General features: G+C 52.2%; 11 protein-coding genes across 11 annotated transcripts; 6 read left to right on the forward strand and 5 right to left on the reverse strand.

Moving 5' to 3' along the window:
- Nucleotides 1–769: 769 nt before the first annotated feature.
- On the reverse strand, nt 770–1,756 carry AAFC00_000570 (uncharacterized protein; the record flags this gene model as incomplete). The annotated part of the gene is made up of 2 exons (XM_069345627.1): nt 770–1,382; nt 1,446–1,756. The coding sequence occupies 2 exons, from the start codon at nt 1,754–1,756 to the stop codon at nt 770–772; spliced, it is 924 nt and encodes a 307-aa protein (XP_069200418.1).
- A 658-nt stretch (nt 1,757–2,414) lies between these two features.
- On the forward strand, nt 2,415–4,272 carry AAFC00_000571 (uncharacterized protein; the record flags this gene model as incomplete). The annotated part of the gene is made up of 4 exons (XM_069345640.1): nt 2,415–2,943; nt 2,999–3,384; nt 3,441–4,124; nt 4,180–4,272. The coding sequence occupies 4 exons, from the start codon at nt 2,415–2,417 to the stop codon at nt 4,270–4,272; spliced, it is 1,692 nt and encodes a 563-aa protein (XP_069200419.1).
- Nucleotides 4,273–5,561: 1,289 nt separating this feature from the next.
- Nucleotides 5,562–7,151, forward strand: AAFC00_000572 (uncharacterized protein; the record flags this gene model as incomplete). The annotated part of the gene is made up of 1 exon (XM_069345654.1): nt 5,562–7,151. The coding sequence occupies one exon, from the start codon at nt 5,562–5,564 to the stop codon at nt 7,149–7,151; it is 1,590 nt and encodes a 529-aa protein (XP_069200420.1).
- A 180-nt stretch (nt 7,152–7,331) lies between these two features.
- On the reverse strand, nt 7,332–8,279 carry AAFC00_000573 (uncharacterized protein; the record flags this gene model as incomplete). Its single annotated transcript, XM_069345661.1, has 1 exon — nt 7,332–8,279. The coding sequence occupies one exon, from the start codon at nt 8,277–8,279 to the stop codon at nt 7,332–7,334; it is 948 nt and encodes a 315-aa protein (XP_069200421.1).
- A 253-nt stretch (nt 8,280–8,532) lies between these two features.
- Nucleotides 8,533–10,312, reverse strand: AAFC00_000574 (uncharacterized protein; the record flags this gene model as incomplete). Its single annotated transcript, XM_069345672.1, has 3 exons — nt 8,533–9,622; nt 9,676–9,943; nt 10,000–10,312. The coding sequence occupies 3 exons, from the start codon at nt 10,310–10,312 to the stop codon at nt 8,533–8,535; spliced, it is 1,671 nt and encodes a 556-aa protein (XP_069200422.1).
- A 1,833-nt stretch (nt 10,313–12,145) lies between these two features.
- Nucleotides 12,146–13,072, forward strand: AAFC00_000575 (uncharacterized protein; the record flags this gene model as incomplete). Its single annotated transcript, XM_069345690.1, has 1 exon — nt 12,146–13,072. One exon carries the CDS (start codon nt 12,146–12,148, stop codon nt 13,070–13,072), a length of 927 nt encoding a protein of 308 aa, XP_069200423.1.
- Nucleotides 13,073–13,968: 896 nt separating this feature from the next.
- AAFC00_000576 (uncharacterized protein) lies at nt 13,969–16,550 on the forward strand (the record flags this gene model as incomplete). The annotated part of the gene is made up of 7 exons (XM_069345701.1): nt 13,969–14,250; nt 14,386–14,447; nt 14,513–14,561; nt 14,621–14,705; nt 14,806–15,421; nt 15,477–16,428; nt 16,494–16,550. 7 exons carry the CDS (start codon nt 13,969–13,971, stop codon nt 16,548–16,550), a joined length of 2,103 nt encoding a protein of 700 aa, XP_069200424.1.
- Nucleotides 16,551–17,359: 809 nt separating this feature from the next.
- AAFC00_000577 (uncharacterized protein) lies at nt 17,360–18,826 on the forward strand (the record flags this gene model as incomplete). The annotated part of the gene is made up of 3 exons (XM_069345713.1): nt 17,360–17,423; nt 17,511–18,291; nt 18,349–18,826. 3 exons carry the CDS (start codon nt 17,360–17,362, stop codon nt 18,824–18,826), a joined length of 1,323 nt encoding a protein of 440 aa, XP_069200425.1.
- A 131-nt stretch (nt 18,827–18,957) lies between these two features.
- On the reverse strand, nt 18,958–20,790 carry AAFC00_000578 (uncharacterized protein; the record flags this gene model as incomplete). Its single annotated transcript, XM_069345724.1, has 1 exon — nt 18,958–20,790. One exon carries the CDS (start codon nt 20,788–20,790, stop codon nt 18,958–18,960), a length of 1,833 nt encoding a protein of 610 aa, XP_069200426.1.
- Nucleotides 20,791–21,321: 531 nt separating this feature from the next.
- On the forward strand, nt 21,322–21,898 carry AAFC00_000579 (uncharacterized protein; the record flags this gene model as incomplete). Its single annotated transcript, XM_069345735.1, has 2 exons — nt 21,322–21,568; nt 21,645–21,898. 2 exons carry the CDS (start codon nt 21,322–21,324, stop codon nt 21,896–21,898), a joined length of 501 nt encoding a protein of 166 aa, XP_069200427.1.
- Nucleotides 21,899–23,551: 1,653 nt separating this feature from the next.
- Nucleotides 23,552–26,386, reverse strand: AAFC00_000580 (uncharacterized protein; the record flags this gene model as incomplete). The annotated part of the gene is made up of 1 exon (XM_069345745.1): nt 23,552–26,386. One exon carries the CDS (start codon nt 26,384–26,386, stop codon nt 23,552–23,554), a length of 2,835 nt encoding a protein of 944 aa, XP_069200428.1.
- Between the last annotated feature and the right edge of the window lie 556 nt (nt 26,387–26,942).

The raw sequence follows: 26,942 nt of genomic DNA on the forward strand, positions 1-26,942 counted from the left end.
CCGCGCTCTCCTATGTGCCTGCGTTGATTGTGTCCTCATGCTTTGTTCGCGTGAACAATAGAGATGGCGGGAGCAGTCCATGACGATGACGGGGCAAGAGGAGCATGCATAATTCGGGGTTATATCGATGTACAGTACAGTATCCTGGCCTTACGCGTTCGGTCACAACGAACCGAAGGTATCGCGCAGGCAGGGACCGCGACACTGCGAGACACGTGGTTCGCAGCCAAGCCAAGGATACTCCTTGTAAATCACGCAAGACATAATCTCATTTGAGTTTAAGCTCCAAAGTGGTTCGTGTTCGACTGATGTCGCTACAGCGGATATACGTCGTCCAGAGTCTCTTGTCCCATATCGATCTGATGCTTATGGCTGATGCATTGCGAGGACGCATGTTTCCTGCGCCTAAACATGTGATGATCGGCTATGCATGAGTCTGCACAAGTGGCGCATAAATGTCAAGGCAAAGCATGTGAGTGTGATCAGCCCAACAATGCCATCTGTTGACGGGTTACTTGGAGGTACCAACAATCAGACACCCTGATGATAAAACATGCAGAGTAGCAGCAGATAGCACTCGACGAGTTTTTTCGTGAATCCATGCAGTGGGAAGGTCATTACGATAGCGTACAAGTGATGAACAATGGCAAGAGCCCGAGAACAGGATGAAGGGTATCATTGAATATTGCTCAGATCAATCATCTCGTGCCAGAGTGATTGAGATGCGTAAATGATGTACATGATTGGTCTCACCGTCGAGGGCAACTGCTCAAGCAAACAGACCGGTGCCACCAGGGCTGCCTCGCCCTCGTTCGTACAGCCACTTGCTGTTCAGGCCAACACTTGCCTTGCCGCTGGCCAGACCAGTCGTTGACATGGAAGGTAGGGAGTTTCCGCTTCCGGAGCCAGACAGGTCTAGTGGAGAAGACCCGCCGTAGCTCAAGCGTCGAGCGGCAGAAGCACCCCCAATGGCCTTCTGCATGAGTGGACTGGAGGAGGAGTATGGACTCCCAACGGGACCTTTACTTTGGCTCATTGTGGAAACGTTCTCGAACGAGGAGGGGCTTGCAGCTCTCGCGGAAAGTGGCGATCCTGAGGCGAGTCTTTGAGCGTTCGCGCTTGATCGAGGGGTAGAGGAGCGAGCGTAGCGAGGCGGAGTGATGTATTGCTGCCCCGGCGTCAGAGGAGCTGACGACGGCTTCAGACCGAGAAGAGCTCGCTGAGATGGTGTAAGAGGTATGTCTTCGACTTCGTCCTTGGCACTGAACAGCGGACGACATGCCGATGCGATGTTGAAGGTAAACAACAATCGCACGGCCCAGGCGGCATAAAGAGTGATCGGGTAGAAGGAAGCGAGCAGAGTCGAGATTGCTGTGGTGATGCTGCAAAAGAGCAATGTTAGGGCCATGGTGACGACATACATAATGAAGACAGGAGCAGCTTACTACGACTCAACAAAGGCCGGAAGATAGATTGACGCGACGAGTAGGCCAGCATTGATCATGATACGATTGACATTGTCGCCATTGAAGACGGCAGCATTCTGGCGGCGGGCGATCTCATCGAGGCTGGGATGGCTCCACGTTCCCGGCTGCGGCGTGCTGCTCTTCGACATGGTCAAAGGGGCAGAAGTCGTAGACGAGCCTCTTGGTTGGCCTCTGGGTTGTGGTGGTGTTGATGGTGTGTTTGATGTGTTGGTGCGCGACGACTGGGACACCGAGGCCGCACTGGGCCTCGCCATGACAGCGGAAGACATGACTTATATTAAATCGCTGGTCCGCTTGACTCTTTTGTACCTGTGCTCGGCCGACACACTACTGCTGCCAGTTGCAAGAAGAACCCTGCGATATTGTGCGACGAGTGAAGGGATCGGTTGCGGGTATCGTCGTCGAGATTGATTTGTCTCTTATGCCAGCCGCATGGAGGCAATCCTTATAATTGACTGGGTCGGATCTGATTTCTGTCGCTTGTCGCTGGGTGGTCTAGACGCGTGCTGCGGAACAATAGTCGATAACAATTGACACAACAAGCACATTAGACTTAATTAAGGTGTTTCGGATGTGCAGCAGCTGCTTGAGTCAGCACGTTCAAGGGTAGCTTTCAAACCTGACTCAACCACTTGTACTGAGTACTTGTACGGAGACATCACTGCACGTGTCGCTGCTGCCATGAAACACAGGCGGAGCGGAGGACATAGCTTGGCATTATTGCCTCGGTTCTTGTGGGGAAGGAACCCTGTGTACAAGTATTGTGGTGTGTTCGATGGGTAAGCTCGCTATTTGTTTCCAACATCTCTGCTCTGATTCATCTTCTCGGCTCTTACCATCACGCATCCTTTGACGTGTGGCGTAGTGGATTGCAGGAGTGCTACTCAATCAATGCTTCACCTGTAAGACCCGTGAAGACACGGAAGAATGGCCAACGCAATAGAGCAGCTGGACGCTAAGATAGCCGAATTACTGGCTTCGTGGAACGGCTACACCACCGTCATAGCTATCGTCCTCGCTGCCTTTGTCATCTATCCTCTGTTGGTGTGGGAGGAAGCCGACACTCATCCTCTTCTCCTTGCCCGTCAAGCTCAAACCTCTCCGGTCCGATATGCCGGCGAATCTGCTGTATACCGCTCCGCCGAGGTCCCCTATGGATATCCCCTCAGGACCGGCCTGAATGTCCGCACAGCTGGTGCACCCAAGTGGACTGCTGGCAGAGATGGCGATTTCAGAGACATCTGGCGCGAGTTTGTCATGCCGACACATCCTGACCTCGAGGGTTCTCCCGCCAGCGCCATCATGACCATACACGGCTCTGAATCTGCTGTTGAGCATGGCCCAGCGCAAATCACAAAAGCCATTAATGTTATCGGCAAACTTCTGCAACAGACGCGGGCAACCAGGGTGGCTATCTACTTGCCAAACTCCGTCGAGTATCTTTCTGCCGTCTTCGGTACATTTGCATCACACAACCGTGCTCGATATCCGCGCTGACCATGTTGTCCTAGCCTGTGCCTTCTATGGTCTGTCTCCAATCCTCATTCCTTACAACCAGCCTCATGATGTGGTCCTTCAGTGGTTGAACGAGGCCGGTGCCGATGCCCTGATTGCCGGTGCTGGATCTCTGCCACTTCTGGAACTCAGCAAGAACGTACCTAAACTCAGCCAGCTCATCTGGGTTGTGGAGAAAAGTAGCAGACACATGGATTGGGACGGAACTCCTGAAAGTGCCGCTGGTAATCTGAGCGTCGCGGTGTGGCACGATCTTCTCGAGCAAGCCAACGGGACAGACAGTACAGATCTGCCTACCACTGATGAGCCCCTTGGTAGCGTCACCACATTTTGGCAAGAAGAGACAGGGGGTCCCGCTCGGCTTGTCGAGTTCACACAGAAGGTAACGATGAAGCTCTGCGCCAAAGTCCAGTCAGAGAGCTAACCCCTTTGGTATAGAATCTGATCTCCGCAATTGCTGCTATGATCTCCGCCATACCAGCACGCCAAAGGCTAAATCCATCCGACCTAGTCTTGCCGGCGGACACTTTCAGTAGCACATACGTTCTATGTCAGACTATGGCAGCCCTATTTCAACACGCTTCGCTAGTCCTCAACTCTGTAGCTGGCCCAGGCGTTGATCTGGCCCTGGCTTCTCGTGGTGTCTCGCCTACCGTCATCATTGCTTCTTCCGAGACCCTTGCCAACTTACACAGCTCCGAGGTTTCTCAGATGTCCAGCGGATTGGGCAAGCTCGCTTACATGAGCCAGGTGCAGGCCATGAGGGCTGGGCGCATGCCTGGAAGCAGCCTCTTGTTCAGACCTTTTGCTCCGAAGGGCTATGCGATCGGTAACTCGCCTGGGAAATTGCGTCTGATTTTCGCATCGGCAAAGATCGGCGCAAAGTCGACAGCTCTTACTACAGCTACACTGAGCGACCTTCGTATAATCACGCGTTCGCGAATCTGCTACGCCCTGACTGCTCCAACCGTAGCAGGTGCCATTTCGCAAACGAACCTATACGACTACCGAACCGATGGCAGATCAGACACGCACTTTGGTGCTCTTCTGAGCAGCGTCGAAGTGAAGTTGACGGACAAGGACGACCGCAACATCGAAGGTGGTGGCAGTCCCAAAGGCGAAGTGAGTGATGTTGTCCCCTTGATATGTGCTTGTTCTTTTCTAACACGAGCCATAGATTGTTGTCATGGGTCCGGCTATATGTGGCGGTGAAACCAAGCTAGGTGTGCGCTGCAACTTCCGGCAGGACTGCACTCTGGGCTACGCATAAATGGTCAAAGGGGATGTGGAAGTAGGCTGGGGGATGCGACAGTCGTCTTCGCCCAATTGGTTGATTTCACGACCTTGAAATTACTCGGTCGGACTGAAGAGGCGATGAGAGTGGGACATAGAGTATTACTTGGCTGTGAGGACAGGCTCTGTGAGAGAATCGACCGAGTCGAGCGCATTGACCAATTTCTATATCATGCATCTCATCGACGATTCTGGCAGGAGGACAAGAGGGCGACTGGATTTCCACCCAGCGTTCATACGAAAAGCACAACGATAGAGCAGCGAGCAAAATGTCCAGTTTTAGATTGTTCACATGACAGCCCGTATGGTTCATCCTTGTATTTGTACAGTACAAGAAACACAATAAGTTTTGTAGAGGGTTCGATTACCGTTCTGGGCGAAAGGTGGGCGGCGGGGTGAATAACAAAAGTGACGTTTCGTCGCCGACTGCTCCACATCCGACTCTCGGGAGACGCACAGGCGATTGCGTCGTGCAAATTCTACCATAAAGCTACCCATCTTCGACCACAATTCTATAACTTGGTCTAAGTAGGTGGTAACCATCTGTTTTCGGCATTTTCCCTCGATCCTGCAGTCCAGCAAGATCCTGGAAGTATCTCTCCGTCGCGTTCGCTGCGAAAAAGCGTCCTAATTTGAAGAAGAAGAAAAACTTCTAGGACGTCAGAAAATCAATCGAATGAAACGTTGGGCAATAATTATTTGTCCATAAAAACACGAAAAACACACTCTTGTTACTTCTTTCCATGCGTCGAGAAGACCTAGTACGATTTCTGTCCAAGCCTGCCAAGTACGCAATTTATCTGTCAAAAATCATTTGTACCTCACCGATCTTCACCGTTGTTTTCTCCCGGAGTCTTGACTTTTTATTCTTCGTCCTCATCCTACTTGACCAACCTCGGATCGGTCCACTCATCCATGTCGCTGACATTTCCTGACAGACCTAGATAACACCCCCTTGATTCGCAACAATCTACAAACAGACATCAGCTCAGCATAAAACTCACAGGGTAGACACACCTCGTCTGCTAGACCCGGTACTTCCCAAGGGTATCGGTATCTGACAGGGCGAGCACTGCGTCACATCTTAACGTCAACATTCCGCGAAGGAAGTCATCATTCATCCCCTTGTCCGCGAGACCCCCATAACGGCCTCTCGGTCATTACCTCTAGATTCGCCATTGTTGCTGGCGAAAGCCAGCCTCCACAAAAGTTCTCCTCTGCCCATATTCCTATCCCACCTGAGCCCAATCCACTACAAAGCCAAAGATGGTCGACATTGAAGTACCCGCCCATGTGACTGGTTCGCCAGGTTCTTTCACCGGAACGCCCCACCTGACCATCAATCGCGAGGCCACCATCGATCTTGACTCCAGCAATGCCTTCGAGGGACCCGAGAAGCTGCTCGAGGTGTGGTTCAGCCCCTCGGCCACCACGCTTCCTCCTTCCGCCCAGCCAGCGGGTCTCAAAGCCGTGCCAGCAGACACATGGAAAGAGATGCTAGACTTGGTCAACTGCAAAGTTTTGTCAGTGGTGGAATCCGAGCAGCTTGACGCCTACCTGCTCTCCGAATCCAGCATGTTCGTCTTTCCCCACAAGCTTGTCCTCAAGACCTGCGGCACAACCACTCTGCTCTACGGTCTCCCTCGCATGCTTGAGATTGCCGCGCTCGAGGCAGGTTTCCCTCACGTCAAGGCCGACCTGCAGGCCGCAGTGCCTGCTGCTGCCACTCCACACCGAGTCTTTTACAGCCGCAAGAACTTCCTGTACCCCGATCAGCAGCGGGGACCTCACCGCAGCTGGCGCGACGAAGTCAAGTTCCTCGACAAGATGTTCCTGAACGGCAGCGCTTATATGATAGGGAAAATGAACGGAGAGCACTGGTATCTTTACATCACAGGACCCAACACCCAGCTTACTCCTCCCGCTACCCCGGACGGAGAGAAACTCGACCCTAACGAGACTGTCACGAAGATCATGGATCTTCCTGAGGGTATGACGGCGGCACAGTATGACGCTGCCCAGGACGAGACCTTGGAGATCCTCATGACCGATCTCGAGGAGAGCAATGCTCGACAATTCTACCTCGAGGACGCCAGCGCAATCGCCGAGAAGGACTACTTGCGCCGGGCACATGAAGCTCGCAAGGATGCGATCGACCACCTCGGCGTCATCCCAGAACTCAACGGTTCTACTTCCAGCATGTCGGACCGTACTTTGGTCGATGAACGTTCTTCCGACCAGAGCGCGTCGTTCGACGTCTTCGCCCAGACTTCGTCCGATCACTCTGACCTGAGCTCCGAGGAAGAGGAAGAGAAGTTGACATTCCCAGAAGAGTTGACCACCGAAGGCCACACTCTGGGCACTGTCGTTTCTGACGCCTGTGGTCTCTCGGACGTTTATCCTGTGTCCAAGTACCCCGACGCTCGCATCGACTCCTACCTCTTCACTCCCTGCGGCTTCTCTGCCAACGGTGTCGTTCCTTCGGCTGGAGACAATGCATCTGATGGACACTATTTCACCGTTCACGTGACTCCTGAGCCCCAGTGTTCCTACGCAAGTTTCGAGACAAACGTACCTGCTCGGCAGACGGGCCGTGAGACGAGTGACATTGTTGCTCAGGTGGTGCAGATCTTCAAGCCTGGTCGCTTCAGCGTCACCCTGTTCGAGGCTAAGAATGAGGACGACTGTTTCGCCAAGGCCAAGGCAAAGAAGGACAAGAGCATGGACAGCATTGCCGGCTACAGGCGTGTAGACCGCATTGTCCATGATCTGGAGGGCTACGAACTCGTCTTCCGATACTACGAGCGTAACGATTGGAAGGGGGGTGCTCCTAGGCTTGGAGAAATTATGTTTTGAGGTTTTGCTTGTGTGTTCTTGGTGTCGACGTCTTCGACAGTCATGGGTATCGTTGGTCTTTGCAGCAGTCAACAATGAGGAGGGGGTGTCGTCGTTCGTCGCTTCATCCATTATTTATAGTCATTCCGCAGCATAATTCATTGGTTTCAAACACGCCTCTACTTGTTTTCTACCTCACGCCTATCCATCCTGCAAGACCTTTCTCGTCTCGCCCTCATGTGCCCACATCAGCGCCCCCTGTTTGCCCGAATCGACGTTCAAGACCTGCCCATGCACATTCGACGACCATCGCTCACTAGCAAGAAACAGCACACTCCTCGCCACAGCCTGCACAGGAACCGGCTGCCTCAGCGCCGTCGTAGCCTCACACTCAGCCCACCACTCCATCGTCCCCTGTCCCCCCGTCTCCTCGTGAAACCGCGGCGTATCCACCGGCCCCGGCGCAACAGCATTGACTCTAGCCCTGGCACAGATCCGCGGTGCATCAGCCCTCAGACTCTGCAGCAGACCATACTGCACGGCGGATTTACTCGCCGCGTACGCCGCCTGCGTGCGCACGCCGAAATGCCCCGCTTCGGAGCCCACAAGGATCAGGCACGGGTTCTTGAGCTCTGCATCTGCATCATCTGCATCTGCATCTTCGGCTCGTCGTCGTCGTCGAGTGCGCGAGTCGTCGACGTGCTCTCGGATCCCCCGCAGCCACATCTGCGCTGTCGCGAACGTGCCCCCGATGTTAGTCGCCAGCACGCGCGCGATCGTCTCGGCGTCTGCGTCGGCTAAGGAGTCCGTCTGAGGCAGCACGGAGAGGTCGAGGCTCGCGAGCGCGACGCAGGTTTCTACAGTTCCGAAATGGGCTGTTGCGTGTTGCCAGGCGGAAGCCAGAGAGGTGGCGGATGTGATGTCGCAGTGGAGTTCTTGGAGGTTTGATGATGGGGGGTCGGCTTTGGTCTCTGATGTTGGGGAGGGAGAGATTTGGTTAGGATAGCTTATGTCCATGCTGGTTACTTTTGCTCCCGCTCGGAGAAAGGCCGTCACTACCACGCTGCCGATGAGGCCTGCGCCGCCTGTCACGACTACATGGGTGTTTTCGAGCCCGAGTCCGAGGTCGAAGTTGGAGGAGTCTGCCATTCGGCTTGTTTTTACTTCTTGTTTAATTTTTATTTCCCGGAGATAGTGTTTATTGTAGCTCGATATATGATTTAGGGTTATGTTGTGGCAGTTGACGGGTGATGAAAGTAGAGTGACTAAGGTAGAGATATGTAAGGTATAAGGCACGGGACGAGTGATATGACGACCGACCACCCTTGGCGACGCACGCCATACAAGGATTCAATCGCACCACAGAACAATATGAACATTTACGAATTGCGCCGTCATACAACTACAACTTGGACGGAATACTGGTAATGTCTACGACCTGGGCATCTTTTGCGGCCCACTCGCGCATTATCTTGCGCTGGATCTTACCGCTGGCAGACTTCGGAACTTCATCGATAAAAGCAACTCCTCCGGTCAGCTTCTTGTGCTTTGCCACCCTGTCGGCCATCCATTTGACGATGCCCTGCTCCTTGCTTTTGCCTTTGTAGTCCTGCTTCAACACAATATAGGCGCGAGGTAATTCTTCGTGATCTCTGTGCAATGCCACAACTGCAACATCTGCCACAGCATCATGACCCAGCAGCACCGCTTCAAGTTCTGCAGGGGCGACTTGGAAGCCCTTCACTTTGATGAGCTCTTTCTTGCGATCCACTATCCAGTACCATCCTTTTGCGTCGCAAATGGCGACATCGCCAGTCTTCATGAAGCCGTCACCATCGAAGACCGCCTTCGTTGCGTTCTCATTCTTCCAGTAGCCCAGACACACGTTCGGGCCCTTTACGAAGATCTCTCCTCTTTCACCAGGCTTGGTGACCTCTTTGCCGTCATCGTCGATCAATTTCATCTCCGAGTTCGGATCGATGAAGCCCACACTTCCACTTCGGTCATCTAGTCCACCTGGGACGTGGAGGCAGGAGCAAGTCACCTCGGTCATGCCCCAAGTTTGCACGACCTTCAGTCTAAATCTATCGCTGACGGAATTCTGTAGTTCCTTTGAGAGTGGTGCAGCTCCACAGAGAATGTTGACCAAACTGCCAAGATCATATCTAGACGTTTCCGGTCTCTTGTCCAGCATGACCAAAACTGGTGGTGCAGTCTGGATATGTGTAATCTTGTGGTCCTGGATATGCTTCAGGAAGGGCTCGAAACTGAAGGCTCGCATATAGTAGCATGGCGTTGAATTAATTGCAGCTGCCGTGATGGACCATAGTTGACCGTAAGCATGATATAGAGGAAGGAAACCAAGCCAACGTTCAGGAGGGGCTTTGTTCGTTGGATGCGACTGTTCCAGCTGTCTCATATACAGCGATTGGCAGACGTTTGCGATCACGTTCTCATGGGATATCATGACACCCTTCGGAAGACCAGTGGTACTAGGATAAAAGTTCAAGACCATCCCTTTGTATCCGAACAGCGGGCTACTTACCCTGAAGAATAATTGAGAACCGCTATCCGTGACTTTGATTCTTGCGGTGTCATTCGATGCCACTGCCAGGCCTCAGCTTCATCCTGAGACGCTATGAAAGAGTGCCAATCAGGGACACCTCGCTTTTCCTGGCATGTCTCGTCCGAGAAGAGAAAGATACGAGACCGAGGAAACCGAATCTGATCGACAGCCTTCAATACGGTGTCGAGAAGAGAGGGATCCACCAGAATAAGTCTAGCACCAGTGTTCGTTATCTGGAAAGCAATCTCTGTCAAAACATCAGCGTCCAATCCAGTCGCGAGGACCATCTGTTTCAATGCGTACCATCAGGTCCATAAGCGGGATTGCATCCGCTGAACACTCGACCGCTGCCAGTGACACCCAAATAGGCTACGGGGACGAAGATGTGGTTGGCGGAGTGCATCAGAACCACATCATTCTGTCCGATGTCAAGGTTGTCCAATCCAACACCTAATCGCTTCACCCATTGCAACAACTCCTTCGGAGATAGTGACTTATGTGGAGAAGCGGCATCGATCCATATCGGCTTGTCAGAAGGTTCTTGATGCTCAGGAAACACAAAAGATAGGATATCAGTGCCAGGTATGTCAATCGTGAAAGGCGACTTTTGGGGCATCTCGAGGTCTGTCCAGAGATGGAATGGTAGGAAAGACCGAACATGATGGGAGGGGCAAGGTCAAGGTTATGTCTTGAGGTCAGACTCGACAGCGCAGACGTGGTAAGAGGGAAATAGTCCTATGAACGAGGTACATTAATTGACCTACCATAAGTCTATCCATCCTATAACTACGGTAGCACCCCGCGTTGACCTACATCATACTTATTGCTTCATCTTCCGTTACCCCGCATGATTACTATCAGGTCTTCTCCATTTGCTCGTCCGAGGTTATGACCGACCTCTGAAAGAAAAATGTTTGAGCTCTGTTTGAACAGTGTGAGCATGCACTGAGGATGTACGGCACCGTCCTTGAGGCAGTAGTGTGGACCACAATTTGCGTACCTCAAGTGACAAAACTGTGTTCTTCACAGCGGTACTCTATGGCTTCATATTGACGACCTCAATGTTATGTGCTGCAAAAGGTGATCGCAGGACCATGCTCCTGTTCTTCTCAACGTGTTGCTTATTGTCGCTGCTGTCGGTTTTTGTCTGTCCGATGAGAGTCGAAGGTCCTTAAGCGCCAAGCAACCTTGTTAAATCGTCATGGATGTGGGGTGAGACAGCCCATCTTCAACCTGTATATTGTCGGATATTCGTTGTCATTTCATACTATTAATCGCATTCCATCATATGCGACCTCAGAATAAGCCAAGGTACTATGCCGGTCTTATCATGAAACGATATAACTCGTGCCTCTCCAGCTGGGCATCCAGCAGTCTACGGAAGACCCACGATCGGCCTTTCTGGTGTTTTAAGCGAGGCAACCATACTGCACCCACTCAAACATCTTCAAGAGTGTCACGCATCGAGTCCCGCTTGCCTCGTTTCTTGCAACGATACGTACGACCTCTCCGGAATGCGCCAATCTCTCACATCACGGCGTTCCTGATACTGCACGAATTAACAGCTATTGTACCACTATTTGGCCTAGCTGGAGTTTTCCACTATACCGACTGGTTACCTCCTTATATCAGCGAAGGGGCATGGGTGAAGCAGGGCACCGAGAAGTTTGGCAGGTATCTGCGAAGGAAGGGCTGGCTTGGAGACGAGGAAGGTGGTGGAGTCAAGTGGTGGGGCAGAGGTGAAGGTGGCGTCCAAGTGGTGATTGAGTTGGCTACCGCTTATGCAATCACCAAGGCTCTTCTGCCATTGAGACTTATGTTGAGCATATGGGCCACCCCCTGGTTTGCACGCGTTACAACTCTACGGTTTGGCAGAGCCGTGAGCTCCATGTTCGGGAAAAGTGGCAAAACAAAATCGCCGCTCGCTGCTGGGACTGGCGCTACTGGGGGAGGCGTGATTACCAAGAAGTAATTCGTTGCTACTTCTATGCTGGTCCAAGGAGTTAAGAGAGAAATATCCTTCTGTGACATTCTAATTGTCCAAAAGGACGACGACGCAGTATAAATTGTTGTACAGCAAACCACGAAATTAGTTGTAAAGAGGAGATTTCAAGCGCATGCAAAGTAATGTACAGTACAGTACCATTCAAGGATACCGTGATACAGTAATTACCACGAATAGCAAGGTACCGTTATCGGTCAGCCTTGGTGAGACTAGGCTTGACACGGAAGTTTGCTCGGTTTGTCCCGCATTTTGTGACGATATCAGGCAAAGGCGAGTGACCTCGAGTTGCGGAGATACTCCGTTTATTGGTAAACCATTGGTAAGCATAGAGAAAACATTAGTATAAGCCCAAGAAACACGCCGAGATAGGACAAGAGTGCAAATATCATCGCTCCTTCCTCACTCGCTGGTATCACGACGCTCTGAAATCAGGACTATCCGACCATGTCGCTTGCAAATATCAAGGAGATCATCCTGGTCCTTTCGGGCAAGGGTGGCGTAGGAAAATCGAGTGTCACTACTCAGCTAGCGCTTTCTCTTGCTCTAGAAGGGCAGTCTGTGGGCGTTCTGGACATAGATTTGACAGGCCCGTCAATGCCGCGATTCTTCGGTATCGAAGCGTCCAAGGTCAAACAAGCACCTGGAGGATGGCTACCAGTGCCTGTTCATGAGTCTCGCACCGCACCTTCCGAGGCATCTTCTGGCACATCATCAAAGATAGGAGCACTATATTGCATGTCACTCGGATTTCTGCTCGGTAGTAGAAGTGATGCAGTGGTGTGGCGAGGTCCGAAGAAGACAGCAATGGTGCGGCAATTTCTGTCGGATGTGCAATGGGGCGCACTCGATTACCTTTTGATAGACACACCCCCAGGTACTTCTGACGAGCACATTTCCCTAGTGGAGACCCTGCTTAAGACCACCATACCTGGCCAGGTCTCGGGAGCCGTAATTGTAACCACGCCACAGGCCATCAGTGTTTCAGACGTCAGGAAGGAGATCAACTTCTGTAAGAAAACCGGCATCAAGATACTAGGAGTAGTTGAGAACATGGCAGGATTCGTGTGCCCGCATTGTGCTGAATGCACGAATGTGTTCTCCAAGGGAGGTGGCCAGATCATGGCGCAGGACTTCGATGTGCCTTTTCTCGGCAGCGTTCCAATTGACCCTGCGTTTGTTGCGCTCATTGAAGAGGGAACCAGACCGACGTATCCAATCGGTACCTTGATCGGCGGAGAGAACATGGCCAAAGCCACCGAAGCACCAGCAGCCGAGGACGATGGCTCCCTTGTCGAGAAGTACCAGAGTTGTTCACTCTCCGTCATCTTTCGTGGAATCGTCCGACAACTCATAGCAGAAGCTACGGCATGAACACGGAATCCACGCAATATCACATTCATATGCCAAACTCAATCAAGAAGACTTGCAGCGTCCCGGATCACACATACTTGGTCCACGAAATGTCATTATGAGAATACGCTATACGCTATACGCCACATTCTGTGTTGCGAAATTGCTGGCACTCAGGAACCACCAGGTCCGCTGTTACTCACAGTACCCGAGGACCGAGGAAACCTGGGACCATCCTCAGACTGGAATTTAAATCAAAGTCTACAATGGTCTACGGACGATGATTCTCAAAAGAGTCCGTGGAGGGCTCTACACTTCTTCATTAACCCGTATGAAGAGTGGGTTTTTGGACCAGAGCACCGCTTTGGCTTATTTGCCAACTCATGGTGATCCTTGCTCTTGTTGTGCAGCCACAACGAGTGCAACATACAGCTCGGTTGTCCATTTCTAATAAGAGCTGCTGTCTACGGTGGTATAAAGCAGACAAGGGGTTATGCATGTGCAGGAGAGTCACAAGCGGCAGGTGGAAGCTTGTACCCCAATATAGTCAGAGGACAGCAGTAACGCAAGACATAGATAGGACGAGCCGCAAGACAATAAAAGGATTACGTCGCTCTAGTACAAGGTGTGCCTCTCATCCAACGTACAATTGATGAATCCATAGATAGATGTCTCATTGTAAAGGATGTAGAAACGTGATAAAAAGAGCAAAGCATCGAGCAGCACTGCAAGACGTTGGATGTTGGAGCAAGTGGACCGTGCACGTGTCGAGCTCCGGTGAAGTGCTCGCATTCCCTCAACGTCATCAGGAAGGCACCTCATTCACCAAGTAATTATCCACCACTCTCTACTATTCTCTGCGCTACACTCCATATCCAGCAGATCTAAACACCCGCCTGTACATTTGCGGGTAGTGTATGCTTGGATTGCGACCGCGACTTGTAGCCCGCCCATCGTTGCTTGACCTACTGAGAAAGCAAGACATCGACCGCCTTTCATCCCAGCCCCTAGCTCAGTCGCCAGCCGGCTCTCGAGTACGATCAAGAGCATCCTCTGAATCAGAAGTAGACGACGGCATCGAAGAGCACAACTCAGATAGCCCATATTACGCCCCTCTACCTGCCAGTCCAGTCGAAGCCTCACCCACTGAGCACATACCCAAACAAGGACAAAAGCAGACACCTAAAACAATGGCTCAAGTGCGTTCATGCCCGTATACCAACCCGCAGCTCCAGCAGCTTGGATCCATTGAGCTCAAGTTCTGACTCGACGTTGGCCTTGATGCGTTTAGAGGTTTCTTTCATAGATATAACGGTCTCTAACATTGGCTTCAGAACAAGAATGCAAACACCGATGCCGAGTTGGAGCAGTTGGGCTCCATCTTCTCGGTTTCCGGGTACGTTCTAACTGCGATATGCGCAATCAGCAACTTGGACTATAGATGTGCTGACACTGTGCTAGACCCGTCATCGTCGCCGAGAACATGATTGGTGTTGCCATGTACGAACTTGTATGCGAAATTCCCCGCCCAACAGCTGACTGCTCTCTGATCATTGCTCACCATTTCAGGTCAAAGTCGGACACGACAACCTAGTCGGCGAGGTCATCCGTATCTCTGCCGACAAGGCTACCATTCAGGTTTACGAGGAGACTGGTAAGATTGCGCCAATCAAGCTCTGCCGTGACACGCAAAAGAAACCCAGTCACAGCACTGCCATACATGTTCTGGACCACGCTGACAGTATACCTTACAGCTGGTGTCACCGTCGGTGACCCTGTCAAGAGAACTGGACAACCTCTGTCCGTCGAGCTCGGACCCGGCCTCATGGAGACTATCTACGACGGTATTCAACGACCTCTTAAGGGTATCGCCGATGAGTCCAACAGCATTTACATTCCTCGTGGTATCGACGTTCCCTCGCTCGACCGAACCAAGAAGTGGGAGTTCAAGCCTGGCAAGTACAAGGTCGGCGACCACATCACCGGTGGTGACGTCTTTGGCTCCGTCTGGGAGAACTCTCTCCTCAACGACCACAAGATCCTTCTTCCTCCCAGAGCCCGTGGTACCATCACCAGAATCGCCGAGGCTGGCGAATACACCGTCGACGAGAAGATCCTCGAGCTCGAGTTCGATGGAAAGAAGTCCGAGTTCAGCATGATGCACAAGTGGCCCGTCCGAGTCCCAAGACCCGTAAACGACAAGCTTGGTTCCGACTCGCCCTTCATTGTTGGTCAGCGTGTCTTGGACGCCCTCTTTCCATCCGTGCAGGGTGGTACCGTCTGTATCCCCGGTGCTTTCGGTTGCGGCAAGACAGTCATCAGTCAATCTGTCTCCAAGTTCTCCAACAGCGATATCATCGTTTACGTCGGGTACGGTCCCAGATAATCCTCCCTCAACAGGCCTTTGCTGACTTCCTTCTTACAGATGCGGAGAGCGTGGCAACGAGATGGCTGAAGTCTTGATGGATTTCCCCGAGCTCACCATCGAGGTCGACGGCAAGAAGGAGCCCATCATGAAGCGCACCACCCTCATCGCAAACACTTCCAACATGCCTGTCGCTGCCCGTGAGGCCTCCATCTACACCGGAATTACGGTCGCTGAATATTTTCGCGATCAGGGCAAGGACGTGGCCATGATGGCTGATTCGTCTTCTCGCTGGGCCGAGGCTTTGCGTGAAATTTCTGGTCGTCTCGGAGAGATGCCTGCTGATCAAGGTTTCCCTGCCTACCTCGGAGCCAAGCTTGCTTCTTTCTACGAGCGTGCCGGTCGCGTCACAGCTCTTGGTAGCCCCGAGAGAAAGGGCAGTGTCAGTATCGTCGGTGCCGTCAGCCCTCCCGGCGGTGATTTCTCCGACCCCGTCACATCTAGTACTCTTGGTATCGTGCAAGTCTTCTGGGGCCTCGACAAGAAGCTCGCCCAGCGCAAACATTTCCCATCCATCAACACTTCGGTCTCCTACAGCAAATACGAGAGATCTCTGGACGCCTACTATCAACAGAACAACCCCGAGTTCCCTCGTCTGCGTGACCGCATCAAGGAGCTGCTTTCGACTTCCGAGGAGTTGGACCAGGTCGTGCAGTTGGTCGGAAAGTCTGCTCTCGGCGATGGAGACAAGATTACCCTCGATGTTGCTACTTTGATCAAGGAGGACTTCCTTCAGCAGAACGGATACAGTGACTACGACCAATTCTGCCCACTTTGGAAGACGTTCTGGATGATGAAGGCTATGATGGGATTCCACGATGAGGCACAAAAGGCTGTTGGTCAGGGACAGGCCTGGAACAAGGTCCGCGAGGCCACGGCGGATATCCAGACTCAATTGAGAAGCATGAAGTTCGAGTTGCCCACGGACGGCGAGGAGACTGTCACCAAGAAGGTAAGAAGACGCCTCTTCCATTTTCATTCATTAATGTCCCACTTGCTGACATTCGAATCACACAGTACGAGGAATTGCTGCAACATATGAACGAGAGGTTTGCATCTGTTATCGACGAGTAAGCGCAGGAGTTTCACAGTTTGTCAAGTGTAGCGTTTTTGTGGGGGGAGAACGCAGAATGTAGGCGATAGAATGGTAGTTGTGTAGCGTATTGGACTGTACATAAGTCTTCCGAGTCTGTATCATCCATGAGATTTCCTGTGGTAATGATGATGATGGTGGTTGTGGTTGTAGCGAGCAATTTGTGCAGCATGCGGATGGTTCAATTTCATGGACCAGTACCGAGGTGAATCCATTTGGTGATCATCAGTAGTCGTGTACAAGTGTTTGTCGGTGGGGAATCTTTAGACAACCCCCCATACCCCGCTTCCCCGCGGCTATTGGACGTCAGTGGAGTTGAATCACCTATATCGATGGTAATTACTGGTATCAGATATATGAATAGTCACGGCCGTCTGTCAACCAGTGTAATCATTAGTTTTCCATTTCGAGCGATTTTACATCATAAAGGTCTAACACAATCGATGGAACCTGCAACACTGCTATATCGACCTCAAACCTTCTCTGGTATTTATCTGCTTTCAGTGCCTACCTCTGCTCATGTGGTTCTTGTTGTGTCATCCTGATCGAAACCGACATCATCTATTTTGTGTTTGAATGTCTGTTCGGACAGTCGTCATCAATATCTTCCAATCGGCGATTGACAAGACAAGACCACACCAGACAAGACCACACCAGACAGCAAAAAAGCAGACAGCAAAAGCCCGAGCATAAAACCTGCGATATAGAGTAAAGGCGCAATCGACGACAAGCGGGCACGATTCAGATAGAAGAATCGGAACATAAGGAAAACAGGAAAAGGAAAGACAAAATGCCACAATACCCGCCTCCTCTATCGGGGATCAAAGTCCTCGAATTCGCGGGATTGGCGCCTGGTATGGTATCGTTATTTTCCTCTTCATCTTTCCTTTTCTCTCGATATTGTTGCCAGATGATGCTGATGTTGTCTCTTCTCGTCACAGGTCCGTTCGCTGGAATGCTCCTTGCGGATTTCGGAGCGACGGTGTTGCGGATTGATAGAGTAGTGGCTCGGCAGCCTCAATCTGGGCCTCCTTCTTCTTCTGCGTCGTCGTCGTCGTCGGCATCATCGTCTCGTGATCCCACTCCCACTTCACAGTCGACAGAGAGCAAGACCAACAGCAACAGCAACAGCAACAGCAGCGGCACATCCGACCTCCTAACGCGGCGCAAGAAATCCATAATCGTAGACCTAAAATCACCCGCCGGACTCTCCCTAATCAAGTCTCTGGTCCCAAATGTCGACATAGTAATCGACCCCTTCCGGCCAGGCGTGCTCGAGAAAATCGGTCTTTCCCCCTCTAAAGTCCTGCAACGACTGAACCCGCGCCTCATCGTGGGCCGCATGACGGGATTCCGCCGCGATGGGAAATACGCCGATATGGCGGGGCATGATATCAATTACCTCGCTGTGTCCGGGCTGTTGGACATGCTGGGTCGGAGCGGGGATGGGCCGCATGCGCCGGCGAATATTCTGGGGGATTTCGCGGGTGGGGGGCTGGTTTGTGTGCTGGGGATTGTGCTGGCGTTGCTGCATAGAGAAAGTACGGGTATGGGACAGGTCGTCGAGGCGAATATGGTTGATGGCGCGGCGTATCTTGGCTCGTTTATGCGCTTGTTGCAGAGCACGCCCAAGTGGGATAGGCCGAGGGGTGAGAATCTGCTTGATGGCGGGTGTCCTTATTACGATACGTATGAGACCAGGGACGGGCGCTACGTAGCCGTGTGAGTCTAGCGTGCTTCTTCCTCCATCCTGGATTGTGCTGAACGACAACCTCACAGGGGAGCACTAGAGCCACAATTCTTCGCCGCGTTGCTGAAAGGCCTCGACATCAAGTCGTCAGCATTAGGTGGCGCACGCGACGACCGCGAGACCTGGCCGTTGATGAGAGACGTCTTCCGCACGGCGTTCTTGTCCAAAGACCGAGCGGAGTGGGAGGCGATATTCGATGGCACAGACGCCTGCGTCACGCCTGTGCTGACGCATCGGGAGCTTGCGGACGCCAAATACGATCAGCGACCGATTGTCACGCTCAGAGATTCTCCCAGTAGGGCCATCTCGGACCCAGACAAAGATGAGAGACCGGCGGCTGAGGGGCAGGGACTGGGCGTTGAAGGCGAAGGGTGGGCTAGTGACGGCTTGCAGCCTGGTGATGGAGGCGAACAGCTTCTCGCTCAATGGATGGGCTGGAGTCGAGGGAGAAATTACGAAGTCGTGGACGGAGGACTTGCGAAGTCGGAGCGCAAGGCAAAACTGTAATGGCCTACAGGGCTGGAAGACATGAGATATTCATGAAAATCGTCCAGCTCTATGCCGCGAGCGAGCATGTAAAATTGACTTTAGGGGGGTATCTTATCCTTTTATGTAATCGTACACGAGCAGCAGGTCGTCTAGAACCAGTCACTCCAATCGAAGCCCCCACCTGATCCGCCTCCGTCGCCTCCACCTCCACCACTTGAGCCCTGGTTCCAAGGATCATTGCTCTGTCCCCATGGGTCTTGTTGGTTTGGTGGTTGGCTATCATCCCATTGACCCCATGGCGATTGCTCGGAACCGTCTGGCGGCCCAGGCTGGCCATCTTGTGGGATCGACTGCTGGTCATAGGGATCACTCGGCGCGGTCGGACTTGCATCGTCGACCTCTTGCTGCTGTTGCTGGCGGCCGCGCTGCATGGCCTCATAGCCAGCCATTGTTCCAGCGCCTCCCACAGCGCCCGCAGCACCCTCAGCAGTTCCCAAGCCACGAGCGGCATTTCCGACAGCACCTGCGGCCCCTTCAGCGGCGCCGACCTCACCGATTGCTCCCGCGGCTCCTGCGGCCTCACCAGCACCGACCGCTCCTCCAGCAGCACCGCCGACGGCACCACCTTCGGCTGCCCCACCCATACCGGGAAACCACAGAGGGAAGAAGCCCATACCACCAGTGCCAGCACCAGAGTGACGGGAGAAGTAATCGAAATCTATACTCACGGCGGTGGCGAGCATGACGGCGCGCTGGTCAAGAGTCATGGCCGTCTCTTCTCTGCCGAGCGACATGTCGTCACCGGAGAGATTGCCGACAGGTTCGTGGGCGAGAGCAGCAGAGTCCATGCGCAGGGCATAAACACCGGTATCGGTAAAGATTTCTCTGGCGAAACCTCCAAAGTTGCGGTTCACGCTTCCAGTCACCCGATCTTGATAGTCTTTTAGTGTGAAGTCCCAGGACAGGAAGGGCTCGTTGACGTAAGCAAATTGAGCCATGTTTGCCTCGATGGCTTCTTCCGTGGGTTCGGCCAGGGTTACAGCCTTGGAGGCGGAAGTTGACTGAGATGGTGCAATAGCAGGCGTGCTTTGCTGTGATGAAGCGGGAGAGCGGTGACTGAAGAGATTGTACTTTCTTCTCAGGGGCGCCCACTGTTGCTGGGCTTCACCTATGATGCGCATTTGCGAGAGGGGAAGCGGCGAGACATGTCCAGGCTCCGTGGCTATGGCGACCGAAGTCTCGGGCGAAGTCAGGTCAGAGGAAGTATCAGCAGAAGGAGTGGCAGAGTGTGGATCATATATGCGGATTCTCGATGAAATCCAAGAAAAGGGGCGGTGTATCCTCAAGACCTCGCGCTGGTTCAAATCAAAGATGTGTGCAGTGAAGCTTCTGTGTGTCCTGAAGGCTTGTCGAGCAAGAGCTTTTCCGATGCCGTGGTCTTGTTCTGCCATGTAGCCTATAGTCTCGCCTTTTCCATCCATGATGACATATTTGTTTGCCTGTTCGAATCCCGCAAAGACATTCATCATCTCGAGCTGCCTCTGGATGACCAGGGAGCTATTGCTCAGCAGAGCCATGGCGGGATGGCCCTTGTGAAGAACACCATCCGGGTCATCCGGGACAGTGACCGGGGTCACGAGATCTGAGCTTTGGTTCTCGGCGAGAGCATCAGAGACGAGTTCTGTCTTGGACGGATCAGGTTGTGGTTGGTTGGATGGTGGCGGTCCTTGTGCGCCCGAGTCGTCCTGGCTCTTTGGGGACCGGGTTGACTGAGGCCTTGAGTTCCGCAGCGCATGAGCGGTGACCCTGCTCCCAGATACATCTTGTGTTGATTTCCGTGCTCCGAGGAATGATGGCGACGGTGATTCGTCGACTATAGATCGAGGTCCTCGAGGAGGGTGAGAAGACGAGTTTATGGCGCGCCATCCATCGTAAGCGCCAGTGCGTCTCACGGCTCTCGAGACAGTGACAGCTCGTTTCATTGTGAGGATGGTCAGCTTAGAGAAAGGTGTACATCAGCAGCAATGTATAGATGACTTGAGTGGGATGGATGGAATAGAATGTCGAAGGTCGCACGCACAAATTCACGCATGACGCCAGACGTACGTTGTATCACAGTCACGGTGAGGTATAACAGATCTCTTACTTGTGCCACCGGCACGGGCCGAGTAGCAAGCAGTACTCGAATAGCCAAGGTACTGTATCTATCATGCGGACCATTCTCGCCATTATTCGTTTTTTGCTATAGACCAAGCGACCTGCACTCGATCGTACCCAAGTAGTGCCGTATAGTGATACCAGTTCCTCTTGCTCTGAACCGCCCGGCTATATGAGTGAGGATGATATAACACTCATCAGGCTGTAAGGTGCCTGTAGCATATGAAACCCCCGGCTTGGCAGACTTCGCCGCAGTGTGACGTGCAATTGACTTGGATCTCAAATCAACCCTTCCCATCACACTCGATACTATACCATCCGACTTTGTTCGACTGTCCCTGTGCCTTGTTCGCGACATGACGACTTCCGTGGCATCGAAGCGTCTCTTCTCAGAGTACAAACACCTCACGCAAGACCCTCCCGAGGGAATTACCGCCGGACCGGTCTCAGAAGACGATCTGTTCGTCTGGGAGGCTCTGATCGAGGGTCCCGAAGGAACTCCCTACGAGGGTGGCATCTTCCCCGCCGAACTCAGATTCCCCAAAGATTACCCTCTCATGCCGCCGACTATGAAGTTTCTGTGCGACATCTGGCACCCAAATGGTGTGTAACCTTGCCTTGTTCTCATGTCATGCTACAGTCAGTAGTACATCCTTGCTGACATGCGACACCGTTTTAGTGTACTCGAATGGCGTCGTCTGCATTTCCATCCTCCACGCCCCGGGCGACGACCCGAATCACTACGAGCACGCATCCGAGCGCTGGTCACCCATTCAGTCCGTCGAGAAGATCCTCATCAGCGTCATGAGCATGCTCGCCGAGCCCAACGACGAGTCTCCCGCGAACGTCGACGCCGCGCGCATGTGGCGTGAGAGGAGATCTGATTTCGAAGAGAAGGTCCGAAGCGAGGTGCGGAGATCGCTGGGTCTTTGACAGTAAAGATGAAATAGATGATGATGGGCGAAGAAGATTTATACCTCAGACGGGGACGATGACATCTCAGTGGCTTTTCTTTCGCGCAGGTATAGAGCAAGGCGTTAGGCAGGACATAGGGGTCATTTTCTCACACAAACACATGTGTTCCAATCATATCTCGCTCTGCGACGGCACTCGAGATGCGGTCATCTAAGGTCACCGAGGCTCGACTCGTACACGAGAATACACAAGGTCATATTAGCATCATGTGATTGTTGTCAAGGCCACAGAGCCGGAAAAGGACAGTAAGTCATGAGACCCTGAGCTCAAACCTCGAGGAAAAGTATATCAGTAGCTATATCGCGCATCTCTCTGTAGGCAAAGAGGTACAATAAGTACCCACTCCTACATCTATTCGGAGGTATCGTGTATACCACACGCTGGCACGCACGACACTCATACCTAGAAGAGGTCCGCAAGTGGCTATGCTACCACCCCGGACGATGCTAAGACTTGGAAGAGCAAAGTAGGAACGTCGCTCACAGTAGATCAAGCCTGTGTATGGAATTTCAATGATCTGATCTGGATGTCAATTAGCATATCTTGCAGATTGATGCGACTCCATATCTTCAGCACCACGGACAGCATTAATGAACTTACAACACGATGTATCACTCATCCCAATGGCGAAATTAGAGAGGTAGGACCCATATTCCTATTGGAGAAGAACAAGTGTGTCCATGTCTCTTCAAGCAATCTTTCCCTGTATTAGATATGTAGTTATATAGGGATAATTCAGTGAGAAATTGATGGCATAACGCCTTAGAGAAGGGGGAACGTCCTTGACTACCGACCTCCTAGTCAATCTTTCAAGAGGCTCGAGTCCATCCAGACTCCTTAAACACCCCGAGCCAGCCAATCACTTCGATTATTCAGCTCACCGAGCGGGACCCCTATCGCGCTGCCCTGATCTAGATTGCTCAATCATCAACAGTCTGACTAAAACCCCAAGATCGAGACAAGGGTGGCTTAAACCAATGTAAGATGGACTTATGGCGAGGTATTGCTAAGGTTGATGAACGTGAGCAAAGGGCTTGTGTTACGGATCCTCGAATCTTCGACCTCCAACAAGGTGATGAGTCCGAATATCACAACACAAAGACTCAACGACGGTCTTCCGCAATGAGACGAGATACGATCGCAATAGGTCTTCGTGTGCAATCACTCGAACATATGTGATTGAACACGTGAAGCTCTCTAGTCTTGCTTTCGCGGTCGAGACTAGCCCACTGTGGTTAGGTCCAACATTGCTCGTAGATCACAGACTGCCATTGCGAATCTCCCTGCTTCATTCCGCGTTTGGGACCGCGTATTGCCTTGTCTTCAAAACGATCACTGTAGACCTGTAACCAATAGAAAACATCTGATAATGGCCGACGCGAGCAGAGATATGTTGTCTTTGTGGAGAGAGCTGACTATATCAAATTCAAGGTCAGATCGTGTAAATCATGTCGTTTGTCATTTAGAGCTTTCGATAGCATGTTTGCATAAGGTACTAATGAACTCAGGTAGCGATCACTAATTATTGATGGAAACAGCCATCTTCCCCTAAAGATGGGTATAACAAATAGAAACGAAAGAACATTCCCGCTGTGGTTGACTGGTGTCACTTCATGCCTTTTGTTTCCTTGGAAACTTGTAGGCGTACTTCTGATATGGCGAATTTTCATCGATGCCACACTCTTCCCGACCCCACTGACCTAGCAATACCTTACCCATAAACTCCTTCTCCTTTTCTAGTTGAGCGACCTTGTCCTCCAAAGAGCATTTGTCTTTACGAGCTTCCTTCAGTTTCGCACGCCACGAATCTTCCTTCTTCTTCATGACTTCGGAGATGCGCTTGTCGAGATCCTGCTCGAGAGCGTTCCTTTCCGCTAGAGACTGCTCGGCTTTTTCCAGGCTTTCCTTTGTCAATTCACATTCTTGCTTCATGGCTGAGACGTGTGCGGCCGAAGCAGCGCGATCTTGTCGAGCGCCAGCCATGGCTTCTTCGATAAGAAGGACTGCTTTACGATGCTCTTCGGCCTCGGCAGCACGGATTTTCGCGTTAGCTTCTGTCTGAGCTGCCACATGGGCCTTCACGTTGGCGACGTCCAATTCGCACTGCGACTTGATGCTCTTGATCTTGGAGTCGTGTTGCTGCTTGAAGCTCTTCATCTTGGCTTGGTGTTGTCGTCTTTGGTCCTGAAAGCGTTTCTTCAGGACCTCCATCTCCAGTCTCAGTGAGTCGGCGAGCTTGAGAGCCTTGTCATATCCGGCATTGAGCTCGTCGAAGTCCTTGGATGGCCCATCAGGTGCATCGAGATCATCAGCGTCCAGTCTGCTAAGGTCCTGCATCACATCGAGCTCTTCTCTCAAGGCCTTTGCTTCATCTTCAGCTTTCTGTCTAGCTGCCTGCTCCGCTGCACGCTGTTGAGATGCGCTACTCAATTGCTGTTCCAGATGCTTTCGCGATTCCTGGTCATTGGTGCGTTCTTTGTTGGCAGCTGCCAATTTGTCTTCGGCCTGCTTTCGCAAGGCCTGCTCTGCTGCATAGTCTTCTTTCAACTTCTGGAGTTCGGCAAGGGTGTTGTCATTGGTCTCCTGCACATTGGTTCTGCGTTCATGGGTAAGTTTTTCAAGCTGACCCTGAGCTTCGTGCAGACGTCGCTCCAGACTGAGGCGGAGCTCTTCTGACTGGCGCAACTTCTCGTCGGACACTGCGCCGACCGGCGTATGACTCCCATCGTGGACATGATTGGTTTCTTGGAAAGCCTTGAGCTCTTCCAACTCGCTGTAGTACCGGTCTGCGTCCGAACGAGCATGCTCTTCTTGTCTCTGGGCTTCGTCGAGTTCCTTACGCAGACGTTGAGTCTCGTCTCTAAGAGCGGTGGCGTGCTCGTTCATTTGCTGGCGCAGCAGGCGTAAGTTATCGTTGGCAACTTTCTCGGAGTCTCTGCTGTGTTGTAAATCAGACTTTGCGGCAGCAAGGTCTTTCCCCAGACGCTGGACCTCCTCGTCATGAGCGCGCCCTTGCTCCTCAAGATGGTTCTTGAGCTCGTCAAAACTGCTCCTCGTGGCATGTTCGGAGTTCTGGGCCTGTTGCAGCTTCCACCTCATATCTTGCAGCTCGGCATCTTCAGACTCATGCATTTGATCGAGTTCTTTCGCTCGGTCGTCAGCCAGCTGCTGAGCGTCGTAGGCGGCATGCTTGGCGGCATCGAGATCTTTTCCTCTTTGTTCCGCAAGATGGAGTAGCTCTTGTTCGGAGCGGCGCAAGCCATCCACTTCATTCATCAGATCGTCTATCTGCCTTTGATGCTCTTGTCGGTGCAGTTCTGCAGTGTGCTCCATCTCATAGTTGCGCTCTCGCACGAGCTCAAATTCGGACCTGAGACCCCTGTAATTCTGTCTTTCTTTCTCAAGCTGAGCGTTGAGTGTTTGCACTGCATTCTGGGCCTGGGACTGCGCTTGTTGTACATCAGCGAGCTCCGTATGCAACGCGCGGAAATCGTTGTTGCGAGAACTGCTATCTCTGAAGTTGTCATTCGGCAGGAGAGCACGAGTCGGCGACAGATTGTCGATTGACGGCCGGTCAGGCGAGTGAATGCGTGGCTGAGGGCGTTGAGAAGGTCGTAAATTCAAGGCAGATACTGGGCGACGAGGGGGATCAGGTGTTAGTTGAGCAGTTGACTGGGGCACAGTCGAATGCGGTCGAGCTGGAGTCAGATCGCTATTGTAATCCTCTACAGTGGGTTGAAGTAGGCTTTTGGGTCGACGCATTTGAGAGAAGCGAAGCGAAGAAGAATTATGCTGAGGATCCCAGATTGAACTCTCTTGGTCAGCTCCTAGCTCTTTATCGTCGTCGTGGCTATCATATTGGTCGCGGTCGTCATTTTCGCCGTCGTCTTGGAACACCGACGATCCCTGCGTATACGCCTGGGGCTGGTCAATGTTGAGATTTGTTGCACTATCCTCGAGACTAGATGCCCTGGAATGGCCCGAGCCTGCTCTCTCATCTCTTCGTACATGATCGATTGGGTCCTGGCCAGCTTCAGAGTCGTCATGTCGGACCGCACGCGAGTGGGTTCCATCATTGCTATCACTTCTCGCGCCACCGGTATTCTCTTCACTGTTGGCGTTTCCCTTAGCCTTCGACGTTCCAGAAGGAGATCCAGGTCGCGACAAAGACCTCTGTCTGCTTTCGTCATGGATGGTGTTGACTTTAGACTTATCGAAGCTGTTCCTAGCTACGCGCTGTCTGCGAGAAGAGCCATTGATATATCTACCAAGGTTGATGGTAAAGTCGGTCGGACCATCAATGTCGCTGCTTGCAATCCTATCTATGTTGACCTCTGGGAGGAACGACAAAGGTTCTGTGTCATCAAGATCAAGAGCGTCAAGGTCCAATGAGTACTGGGTTGGAGAAGCAGGACCATCTTCGTTGGCATGGGCCGCTGACTCCATGATGGAGTGTAGTGGTTCCTCAAGTATCGAGATTTATGCTCACGCGTCAAATACACAATATCAGTATAATTTCCGTCGATTCCAAAGGAGTGTTGATGACTTCATCAAAAGTCTTGATTGGATTAATGTTTGTTTTGGTCCAGTGTTTAGATCTAGTGTTTTGGCTCTTCAAGTGCGGGACACTTCCGCCTGCGCCTTCCCCACAACGAACGGCCGCCGAACCCTGGCGATGCATTTATCATATATCACATTACCGCATTTATCGCATTATTGCAGAATCGTCCTTGATTCTGTGACAAGACTAGGTGAAGTGAAGTAAATGTTGTGCATCGCTTGACGGTGATGTGGTTGGTGATGCAATCGCACATGATAGTGTTCCCGAATTGCCATTCGTGACTCCCGAAGATTTTAACCAGGCCTCCAATTCACCAGGTTTGGAGGCGAGGGAGCGAGTCTCCCACTTCCTTCCGGCTCCGAGTCAGCCTCTCTCTTCCCCTGCGATGCTCTAGCTAGAATGGTCGTCGTGTGATCCCATATCTTAGGTCCGGCTTGCTGC

This window comes from Neodothiora populina, assembly GCF_041146345.1.
Source record: "Neodothiora populina strain CPC 39397 chromosome Unknown canker_contig_11, whole genome shotgun sequence".
In the NCBI taxonomy this organism is placed as follows: Eukaryota; Fungi; Ascomycota; class Dothideomycetes; order Dothideales; family Dothioraceae; genus Neodothiora; species Neodothiora populina.